Source organism: Wasmannia auropunctata, unplaced genomic scaffold (assembly GCF_000956235.1).
Source record: "Wasmannia auropunctata unplaced genomic scaffold, wasmannia.A_1.0 LD335939.1, whole genome shotgun sequence".
Taxonomy (NCBI): domain Eukaryota; kingdom Metazoa; phylum Arthropoda; class Insecta; order Hymenoptera; family Formicidae; genus Wasmannia; species Wasmannia auropunctata.
In genome coordinates, this window is record NW_012026951.1 from 139,600 (window position 1) to 152,044 (window position 12,445).

General features: G+C 42.3%; 1 protein-coding gene across 1 annotated transcript in view; it reads right to left on the minus strand.

The window, feature by feature from the left end:
- Positions 1 to 12,445, minus strand: part of LOC105455105 (agrin-like) — a 143,309-nt gene that overhangs the window by 17,526 nt on the left and 113,338 nt on the right. The window contains exons 4-7 of the mRNA XM_011698162.1: positions 10,001 to 10,216; positions 9,418 to 9,659; positions 7,846 to 8,032; positions 3,418 to 3,515 (exon numbers count right to left, since the gene is read on the minus strand). Of these exons, the coding sequence (XP_011696464.1) occupies positions 3,418 to 3,515; positions 7,846 to 8,032; positions 9,418 to 9,659; positions 10,001 to 10,216 (743 nt within the window). The remainder of the gene's footprint in view (positions 1 to 3,417; positions 3,516 to 7,845; positions 8,033 to 9,417; positions 9,660 to 10,000; positions 10,217 to 12,445) is intronic.

Consider the following 12,445-nt stretch of genomic DNA (forward strand, 5'->3'; position numbering starts at 1 on the left):
ATATTGGTCAGTTGGCGCACGTACTGGGTGTCCCCGATGAAAACCGCTCGGTCAGCAATTTCGTTCCTTGACAAATTTAGACTCGACTGTTTTTTTTTTGCAAAAATGTAACGTGATTTTAATGCGTATTAACGCGCGTATTCATCTTCATTCTGATAATTTATAAAATGCGGATGTAATTGCTAATTATTGATTATTAAACTGGATGATGATAAATTCATAATAATATTTAAAGCATAATTAATTGCAATGAATTGGCAATAAATTATTATTGAATAATAACTGTCACGGAAGTAATTGGTAAATTTATTTATTAAGTAATTTACATCTTTCATTCGAATATTTAACGTAACATAATTACGCAAATAGACATTCAGAGAATAGTCATTCGATCTAATTTCGAGAGAAGGGTATCCCGCGTGGATGCAGGCTCTGGCCGTTTTGACGAGAGAAAGACGATGAGGTTATTATTACCGGCCGTTCAAAATACAGCCACATCCGGTATGCGGGCTGTGGTGGAAGTTTCCGCTGCAAGTGGGGGGGAGGGGGAAGAGATAGATGGAGAGGAAAGAGAGACGTCCGCACGATTTAGTTGGTTCCCTGTTAAGTTTAATTGACGTCAGTCAGCTCATTTTCTGAGGTTAATCCGCTTGCATACGCGGCCCCGTGGTTCATGTTCCATTAAGAGGATTATTGTATGCGCCCGACGCGCTGTTCTCTACAATTATTCTCCCTCGAATTAGGAATAAAATCGTTTGCTTAAATCCATCATGCAGATGTGCTCAGTTCTCTATAATTCCGAAAGAGTATCGCGATAACTTTTTCGATTTTGTGCGATACAATTCTATCGGATTAACATACTTTGCGCGAAAAAAGTGGAGAAAATTCAGAAGCTGTCGTATCGGAGACTTAATATCCGTAATTCCGGTAATTCAAGCGACTTCCAGTCGACCGCGCAATCAATCTCGCGTTATTCTCCGGTGGAAGCACGTGGAATTCGGAAATTCGCATTGTGGACAGTGAGATCGCATCGTCGACTCGTTGATACTTCCCAGTAAGCATCCGTAACCGACCGGCGAGTGGACTTTCTCCCCCGGAAGAGGAGAGTATACTCCGCGAAAGTCGTGTCCGCAAGGCTCCGATCCGAAGCCTGCCAATCTAATCCTTTTCTCAACTCTTTTTCCCCGACGTTGAATGCATCCCTTATTCCGCTCCACGGTCTCCTCACGAACGGCCACGGCTACGACATCGAAGGAATTCGGAATTGTTCCCCGTCTCGTCAGCAGGACGCTCTGCGAATCGTGAAATCCGCCCGAGCCACTTCGCCTATCACCGTCGAGATCGGCTGAATTTTCCGCGGAGCCGCTATCTTGATGAACCAACATGCTTTCCATTCTGAATGCACGATCGCCGTGACGTAGTCGGGAAAACGCGAGAGATAGAGAGAGAGAGAGAGAGAGAGAGAAGCTGTAATATCCGCGCGTGCAACCGGATACGAAAAATTATTTATCGGAAATCGATCCGGGATAGGCAAATAAATCCGCGGAGATTGAAGCTCCGTGGAAAAACGAACCGGATTTTAATGTATCGACGCGCATCAAATCGTTACTATCAAGCGGTTATAAATAAGCGGAAATAATATAAGCATGAGAGAATCATCTCAAAAATCGTGAAAATAAATCGATTTCGGAATGGAAGTTTGAATTACTTTTTATTACAAATTTTACGGTCTCCGACGCGAGGCGATTTTTTTAAATATCGATCGTATGAATTTTCATAGCAGACGCGTGTCGCGGAAATAACTGTCGCAACAATGATTTGCCATAATTTACGTGGGATTTCTTCAAATACACTCGTAGCGTGCGTCAAGAGATAAAATGCATCGGACACACCCGACGAAGCCGCGTGGACGAGGGGAAACAAAATGTTAATTAAGTTTCTCTCCTCGCGCGCTTGTTTCTCCGTCGCGCGTTGCGATGACGCGACGCCTTGAAATACCGCTGAAATTTTCGACGTTTCGCGAAAGAGCTGTATTGACTATTGTCGGGCGTCTAATGAAACATGAAAACGCCATTCATGCCGCGGAAGAAGGAATATAATAAAACCGGTCGTGCGTCGCGCGAAACACCGTTGATGGAATGTCCTGAAAATAGCGCATGCAAATGCGCTCGAACCCTTCTTTTCTCTCCTCCCTCCCTCCGGCCCCCATCGTCGCACCTAACGAAGCGGCTTTCTACTCTTGCGGCGGGCAACATCGAACGATCTTGGGGAAACGCGAAATATCGCTATGCTGGCCGAGAATGCATGTACGAGTGCAGGCGCGAGCGGGACATTCATCATCATGAATGAATATTTTACGTCGGTTACGCTAACGAGCGAGAGCCCGTGGCGTGACGAATCGCCACGAGCATCTCGAAACGACGGCGAGATTGCAGTGTGTAATCGTATTCCGTATCCATTCTTTCGCGGTGGGAAAATTGGTGTCGATCTTTGATAGGTAATTTATATCGCTATTGCAATTACATCGATATTGTAAAATTAATTTATCATATTGAGATGCGGTTGAGAAAAAAGAGAAATATGGGAAGTCATTAGTGGGAGACAAATATTTTTTTCGTGATTGTTGTAAATTTGATAATTGCTTCATTTTTGTTAAAAATATTCACATTATATATCTTTTAACATATTTATAAATTTATCGATAATACAATATATGATTTATATTATCTTTCATCTGACAAATGCAGAATATTTCCTGGAACGCATATTTGTCATAATTATTTTTTTGCATCAATTGACTTTAATATAAAATACAGATTTTAATTATAATTATTATTATCATATAATATTAAAATTCAATCGACACATTTAGCCTGTGAAGAGGATTCTTCATTCAATTATAAAGAGAATTAATTTAAATGTAATATTTAAAAGAATTATTAACATATTATACAGCAAATACGTATATATTGATAATACGTATATTGATGTTTACTAAATTTGGAATTTTGCAAGAAGCTGTCAATTTCGGATTGAGAGCCATTTCTCTCGACGTTACATTTTCGCAGAAATACAAACAAGACAGGCGCGACATTTATAAAATTTCGATGATCGAAATGGCGCGAATGCAAATGACAATTCCGAATGATCCAAACATTCGATTTAATATTTCATAATGCGCGTCACATGTTCCCCTGATATATTTACGGCCGTGTAATTCATTAGAGTAATTGTAATGCATTTGATGGCGTTACTAATGTATAATATTATATATGGAAATATGGAAAAACAGAAATGCAGGCACCTTTGTTTCTACGTGCTGGATCGAATTATCAGACGCACGAAAATTAACGTTAATTATCGCTTAAAGATTTATATGAGAATCTTTCATTAATAATACAGTTTTCACAGACTTACCACAGTTTCGCACTTTGAGGGACAAACGCATTTGGCTTCTCCGCCGTTGTCGCTCTCGCACTCGCTGTAGAATTCGCACTTCTTGTTCTCGCAGCCATCTGTGAACAGATCGGTGACGATTGAAAACCTATATCGTTCTGCCGGCGGCTTTACGTAGGTTTAATGCAGATTCGACTAACACATTCCTTTGGTTTCGTGACACTCGCCGGAGCCACTAATCACGCGCCACCTCCCCTTGACCATTCCGGCGGAAGCGGGCTGGTCTCCGACCGCCTCAGGATAACATTAATAAAGATTCTCGTGCGTATTTGCATAACGGCGTCCGTTTCGAATGGAATTCTCACGGATAGGATAGAACAGAGGCGGTTGAGAGGAGAGATGGGTGGGGGGGGGGTGATCGAGACAAAGGGTGGTACCGAAAATGCGAGCCGACAGAAGTCGAGGGAGGGTGGAAAGAGTGGAGAGAATGATGGCGGTGGCTTGCCAGTCGCGAAGTTATCTTTAGAATTCATTGAAATGAGGCGGGTGTGAGGGAGGATGGTTGAGAAGAAGAGAGAAACAAGTAAGAGGAACACGAGAGAAAAAGAGAGAAATATTCATCCCCCTCATTATCGTCGACGTGTCGATGATACTCGCGGGTCTCGAAATGACTTCCCTCTGGCTTCTTGAAAACGGGACACCGTGAACGAGGAATCGTCGCGCAAAGCATGACTAGAGGGATACGACAAGAGGGGATGGGGGAGGGAAGTAACGCGCGAGGAAGCGCATGCATATGCAGCGTGCATGCCGCGGGGTAACAACTCATATGATTTCAGCTGCGGAACAGCCAACCAACGTCGCAAAATCGCCGCGCCGCGCCGCGCGCGATGCACGAGACCGAATTCTACGGCACGTTACGCTCGATTTCTAATGCGAGTAGCGAAATTGGTAATGGAAATCGTCTCCTCTTCCCTTTTCCCCCCTCCGCGATTCACAGGAGATCCTGTACTCTTCGAAACTTTCGCCAGCTCGAATAACGCAATTCCGTTATCACTGCAAATTTATTATATGGATAAATATTATAGGGCGTTGTATGAAATTTCTATGTATATTCAATCTCCAGGATATGGATATATTTATTCAATTCTATGAGCATAAAAACGATTATAGAGAGTCAAGAAGTTTAATATAGCAATATTCAAATCTTGAAAAAGATCAAAAAAATATATTTTATAATATTTATTTACATAATATATTTATATGTATAATATAAATACATGTATAATTATAAAATTATCATGTTAAAATCATGAATTTTGAATCTATCTAGAAACTTCTAGAAATATAATCTATGAAATATACATAAAATATATTGTCAATATTCTTATAAAATTTAATTCTCGTTCTCAAGTTTCTACTTTTGCGTTTCTCTCTACGTTTTTAAATTTGTAAGCTGTTCGTCTAATATTAAAACCAAAGCAATCTTTTTCGATGCGTTCGCCGAAGGTACGTGTGTTATGAGGAAAGTTCGATAAACCTTGGCATAGGTTTCCATCGCGTCGTAGATATTCCTTCCTAGAGAAGATCACTTTCACCCGTCGTCGTTCCGGCATCCCATTTCATCAGATTTTTGTGATGGAAATTACTGTTTGTGTTTAGACTAACTCTCTCGTGAGTACGCGATTTTATATTCTCCGAGCCTTAGGGCCGTCAGTCGACGAGGGGGTTGACGGAAGAGGGACTGACTGGTTTGATGGAATCGCTGTTTGAACGCATCCCCGCCGGCGCGCACGCGGGCTTTTGATAAATCTGCCGTCTGATAGCGAAATGCGCTTGTCCGCGTTGTATGTCGACAAGTGGAACTTTTTAATAAAGATGCAAATCAGAAATGTTACGGTTTATTCCTGCGTCGGGCCGCAAGACGCAAACACGAGTACGTCCGAAAAATTTGCACAGACTGGATCTTCTCATTAATTGTTCATCAACTTGTGCGTATTTTATGATACGTGTGTGATAACGTTTATTTATCTTACGTTCTTATATATATTTTATTATTTGTTATTTTTATTTATATTATACTTAGTCATATTTTTGTGATTAATTATATTTACGCATGCACATATGTATACGTAACTTTGAAATATATGCCAGTGATTTTAGAACACTTTACATAGTTTATCCGTCCACGATTACATAGGGCTATCAAGGAATGTCAGTGTGGATAATTTGCGTTGGAAATGAACAGTGCCGAGTGTCATTGTGCAACCGTTCCTTGAGACCAACACCGAGTCGTGCGCTTGTTTCGCACTGAAAAGCGTTTCATTCACGAGTGATTTCCATAAAGACGAGGGATGAAAGTAGAGAAGAGGAAGTAGAGCAAATGATTTTTCTCTCGTTTAATTGTGGAGATACCGCGGTTTTTACAAGACAGAAAAAAAAGACTGTTAACAGAATATTCTCGAGAGCGTATAACGCCATTGTAATTATTTGACAGTATAATATTTAACTATCACACACTGATTGTGTAATAATTCAATTGTGATTGTGTACTAGTTCTTCCGTTCTTGGTTCACGGTAAAAGAAGTTAATTTAGATATGTAAATTGTTACACGTTGATATGAAATTTTTTTCTCGCAACTACTAGCTAAAGTTTTAACTTCTTGGCCATAAAAACACGATATCTAGGCTTCGTCCAACAAGCTGTAAGGTTCAATCACGATTATGATTGTAATATCAGAATTGCTTTATGACAAAATTTACTGAACGAAAGCGCAGATCGAAAAGCCGACAGAAGCGCGATATTCATCGAATACATACGAAAAGACGCACAGAATGGAAAATCGCCCAGGAATTCGCGTCCTTTTGAGACCACGGTCCTGATAATGGCTCGTTCTAGGATTATCGAAGGCGGTATAGAGGAGGAGGGGGAGGGAGGGACAGAGTGGGAGAAGGGGGTGGATTAATAAGAATGAAATTGCAGGGTTGGAGCCAACGTCGTAAAGTACACGGTCGATGAAATCTCGCTCACCCCTTTTTCCCGTGGCCTCCCGCCCTCCCCGGGATCGGCGGTGGGTACGGCGTCGTTATTAAAGGCATCGCAGAAAATAATAAAATGAAGATTAATAGCGCGAGCTCGCGTGCAGTCGCGATGATGCATCGTCGAGTGCAGTATGCATGAAGTTGTTTACGATATCGTCCGGAATTCCTATTGCGAGGGAGGAAATGGGAAGAAAAGAAACGCTCCGCTGCACGAGTGGTATCGCTGGGAATATCTGACGTGAAGCACAGCTTTATCAAACGCGGCACTTGTCATACGTACCCTTCGGAAGAAATCGACCGGGCTGACGCTAATAACAAAACGATATTTCAGTGCGTTGAGAAGTAATTAAAACGACCTTGTTTAAGAATTGTAAAAACATTGTTGTACTAGAGGGATTCTTTGATACGGTTTGCGAATTCATCCCCTTTCTCAAATCAGTGCCGATTTTTACGGTAGCAGCGCTTTTATCGCGTCGTTATCAAACATGAGGAAGCAAAAGTGCGGACGCGGGTCGATCGATGTTTAATTCTAGGGGAACACGCGAGGCCATCGACGTTAATCAAGTTTCATGCCGCCGCGCTACTTAAGATCGTTCAGAAATCCGTTATAAATTCAATTTACCCGGGCCGGATATTCAAATTAGTCGTAGCAAGTTTTAAGTTACCGCCGCCGCGCCGGGGCGGTTACGCGACCGTATATTAACCCCTGCTGTCCGACTACTCCGGCATATTAAAATCGCAGATTTGTTCTCTTAACGCTCCGCCAGCGAGCTGAAAATTATTTTCCAGCGCTCGATATTAGTGCCGATAAGAGCGCTTAATGCAAGGGACAAGACCCCGCCGGATTGGGAATTCAGAATTTTATGTGATTAATTGGGACACCCTTCGGAGGACTCTCTGCGGGATCTATTTAAGAGATTAATTTGCCGGCAATATATTTTCTCCGCGACAAAAGAACGAACGATTGAATGGAAACAAAATTTATTAAGCGAAACAAAGGAAGCTGTTAGGAAATGAAAATTGGGATTTGAATACACTCGGGTTAAACCAGAAAAATTTGCTGGAGAAAGTTAACATTACCAGGTCAGATTCTTTAGTCCACGAGTTATATTGCAATTTAACGCTTTCAGTCGCTTTTGTCTTTATATTATTAGATTGTCTCTTTATATTATCTTAAAAGATGCCGGAAACTCTTTCTTTAAAGTGGAGAAGAAGATTTTCATGTTTGATGAAAATTATATTATTCACGTTCTCGTCGAATGTTTATAACGTTGATGATAAAACGTATTTCTCTTATTTTCTGTGTATTTCAGAATCAGATATTTAATCAGTCCGTGATTGCCGATAGCAGCATATTTGCAGGCATGACGCACGGCACTGCTGTTTAAATTTGTTTTTGATAGTACTCACTGCACAATCCTTGATACAGAACGCGTATCTCCCGTCGATGCTGACATGCCTCCAAGCGAAGCTTGCACTCGTTGCTGTAGCTGATGCCATCATCGCCGCATACGGGCTGAAATTCTGCCGGACAAGTCGGACATTCGCACACAGCATTGCCGCCGATCTCCGCGCAAATTGCGCCCCATTGACACACCTGCGAACCGAATAATCATACATGGAATTGTGTGCGATGTACTGTTGCACATCAAGAAAAGCCATCGCCATTCGTCCAGTTTCTGTCTTTGTTATAATACTCGTAGCATCGTCATCTTTTAAGTTGCTAATTTGCCGATGATAAACTGATAGATAAATAATTATAGGATGTTATACTTATTTAGATAGATCTTAAATAATTAATTTTTTTTCTTTTTTATATAATACAATAGCTTCAAATTGTCTTAAACTAAGGCAGATAAAAATATATTAAAAGTGCAAACAAAGAATGAATTAAATAGCGGAAACTCTGCCGATTGTATATCGAGAATATCAGTTTATAAAGCTATTCATGAGAAATACATGGGACGAGAAACTCAATACACAAATGTCTTCCTGAAATTCATCGAGCTCGATCTCTCCCGTCGTTCCTTTTTTTTTAGCGCTAGTACCTACTAGCTTTCCCACGGAGATACCCGTGCACAGCGTCATCCAATTAGCGACAATTGCTTTTGGCGAAGGAGCTCGTCGAAATGGTGAAGATCTCACCTCGGGCTTTCGAATTTTGCCAAGGGAATCGAGAAAGTATCGAGAGAGAGAAATAGTGAAAGAGAGGAAATTCCCTCCACACTCCATCGGACTCTTGATCCCTTCCAATTTCTGCGGTGAATACATCCAGCAATTTCCATTTCGCGAGCGAGCTCAGTGTCGATTACGAACCTTGTTTTGTAGACCAATGACGTTCGTACAGCTTAAATCTAGCTAAATTGTGTGACGCTTCAAATAGCAGCACGTTATTTCTTATAAAATTGAAGATAATCCAACATCACAGACGGGATTTTAAATTTTTAATTATCAGAGACTGTCAGGCTTTTAAATCGACTCTTCAACTATGCTGCTCTGCCCACTGCATGCAACTGATATCTCCAATATTATTATTGTATATGCATTTTTACTCGCTGTTAACCGCTGTATTCAATATTATTATTATTAAAATAATTTTGCTTTTTGTAGAATTTATTTCGGGTTTTTCGGTGTTTGATATCCATCGGAACAAGCATCAAGAATATATTTTACACGTGTACATTCTATTGTAAATTTTGTACATGTAAACCACACGTTACATTGGATGCGCTCTACGTGCCGTATTATTTATTTAATCAATCTCTGTCGAATTTAATGAAATACTCTTTATGAAAAATATTCACGAGATGCTAGAATAGCAGCTCGTCGAAAAAACATTTTTCTCGAATAATTCACATCGTCGAAATGCCGAGGATGCTAAACAAGAAATCTTGCTCGCGCCAGCGAGCGCGGAAACGGAAGGGGAAACCGCGAGCGTGCCTCGTGTTTCCGTATATACGTGAGATACTAGCTGAGACTGACCTTCTCGGAGCAGGGTCCTCGGGAGCCGCATGTGCCGACGTAAGCGACCTCGATGTTGCTCTTCGTCAGACACGCCTGCCTCTTCAGCTCGCACATGGACGTGTAGGTTGTTCCGCCGCGGGCGCACACGGGCCTCATTATCGGCTCGCACTCGGGACGACATTCGCAGTTGGCGATTCCCTGCCGACTAATCGCGCACTGCTCGTAGAAGCTGCACTTCGCCGCTTCGCAGGGATTTTGTCCTGCAAAATCGAACGACCGCACGACTTTCGTCACGATTATTCTACTTTCATAGGGCAGAAATCGTATAATTTTTCGAAACATGAACAGTGTTGTATAAATAACAAAAAAAATTAAGGAATTATTGATTCGTTTGCGATCGCAATATTTGTCACTTTTTTAAAATCAATATTATTAATTGATACCTTCCGTATTTTTACAGTCGTTAATCCTATTAGGTAAAAATATATTTATCAACTCTCATCATTTTATTACATTAACATGCATTGAGTGTTAAATGCGTTACATTCGAAATTATTCATTATTTGTTTCACATTTCGGGTGTTAACGATTTTTGTATTACCGGAGCTGCATGCGCCGTTGTAGATTTTCTTGAGCGGTAACCTCGAGCGGCAGGCTTCCTGCCGAAGATTGCATTCGTTCGAATACGTCTTGCCGTCGCTTCCGCAAACCGGCGAGAGTTCGAGGCCACACTGTTCCCCGCAGCGACATACTGGTTGCCTGGAATCGTCCAGCTGACAGATCTCCGGTTTCAAGCACTCGATGCCTCCGCACGGATCTGGAAAATTAATTCGCAATTAACAGTCTCGACACACAATAAAATATATTATCGAGAATAACGCGAATTTGATCACATGTGCGACGAATGATACGTGGCATTACGAATAATCGCTGAATAATCGCTACGAATAGATTCTTCTTAGCTTTCTGAAAAGCATTAACAAAAATATTTAATTTTGCTTAAAGAGAAAAAAACAATTTTCTTTCTAGCTCTGCTATATTTACTCCTGGCAAGAGAGATCTTTAATTATCTCTTAATTACAGAATTCACTTGGTGAGTAATTATAAGGCTTGATCAAATGATCCGCGTGCTAAAAGTTTCATTTGCATTCGATCAGCTCTTCTATCTCATTTCAGGAATTACTCCTAATCCCGGTGAAATCGAATGAATTTAAATAGCCTTCCTGCGATTCCTTTTTATGAGTCATCATTTGCATACGGGAACCGGGAGAGAATCTGCGTAACGCGAGGTGGACGGATAATGATGGAAAGTCGCATGGACCGGAGCAAGGTCCAGTTGGAGGAGATACGGCCGCGCCGAGATTAATCTTCGCCCTTCGACCAAGGAAGGAAGGAAGTTGAATTCCGTTTCCTGTCTACGGGCGGTAGCTAGGTTTCGGCCTTATACCAGCAGCGGCTGACGAGGCAAGTTCTCCTCCTCCGGCGGCGATGGTAGTGGTGTTTCTCGGCGTTCTAGCTCGAGTTACAGTCCAGTGGAGCGACTAAACTCGACCCTTCCGTAACTCAAACCCCCGGCCGGCGTTCTCCTTCGTCGGCGCTCTTGGTGCGTCAGTTAGTTTGAGTTTAGCGCTAATCGATCTCGGCGAGAGGTATCGTTGTGCCGTCAGTTGCGAGATGACCAAGACGTTGTCGCTTCGCGATCGCGCATCGCTTGGTTATTCTCGAAATTAAGGCGGACTCTCGTCCTGTATTTTTTCTATTTGTCGTTCATCCATATCGTTCCATCTCATTCAGACGTCTCGAGATGATTAGCGATTAATGGACGACGGGGATACCGCTTTTCATCGCTTCGTAATTCCATCTCCGTGCGACGTAGCGGTCCTTATATCGCTTCTATCGCTTGCATCGGACGAGATGGAACGATGTCATCGCGTCCTTTCAAGATCTCCCGCGCCTTAATGGGATTTCTCACCCCGCTTCTTCTCCGTCGTCCGTCTACAGCAGTCTTCTCATCGAAACACCGGCCACGATCCGATCCCTCGGGGAGGGAGGCGGGAGGGGGAGGGGAGGGGAGAGTAGGAAGAGCGAGAGTATGGGGATGGTTACGCCGGCGCGTTAACTTCACGCGACATTACCCTGATGCGGATTTCTTTGTATTATCGGGGACCGGGGGCCACGACGTGAAAGCCGTTGCAAGACCTTTTCAGTATGGACGACGGACCTATCGTTCGACGGCTGGAATCTCTCCCGTGGAACGTGTGCAAAGACGAGCGACGCGATGCGGTACATCGCGAGTGACTGATGAGCTGCTCTCGCACATTCCTCGTATTATTGGCGAATTATCATTTAATTTAGCGCTGGAAAAGGGACGCGACAGGAATATCGATTCATTTATGGGCAGTAATTTCAACGAAATATTACGTATATAATCACGATCGCTGTATGTATACGTAACGAATTATAGGTTTAAAGGAAAATTTTATTCTAATAAGGAAACATATATAAACTTCTCAAAAGATCCTCGACCTATCGATTCCTAATGAGTCGAGGACCCGCTCTTTGAGGGTGATTTTCGGATATGAGAGACGCCTCTCGCGAGGCAACCGACTTATGCACACACGGCGAGAGTGCATCCTAGTTACTTCCGCTAAAGCAACTGCAAATATCGATCCTTTTTAGACGCCTTCCTTTCATGTGCAGATACCGTGCGCATACCTCTCCCGCATTCTACGAGCACTGCGAGCGGGAATATCTGAAAATCGCTCGGCGCTCGGTAAAAGCCTTGTAAATTGCCCGTCGCCTTCATCCACGGACAGAGCAAGTCAGCGTCATCCATTTCGTCTGTAGCTTTACGATTTTGCCAGTTTGCAAGTCTGCCTTCCTCTCGAAACGATGTAACGCATCGCGATGAGATTTCGAGAGAAAGAGATTCTTTACATACATTTTACATATCTTCCTGAATACAACTTTTGTGCATATACATATTAAATCAATAAAAAGAGGAAAATCCATCGGGATGAAGCGCGCGTTAACGCATAAGCTATAA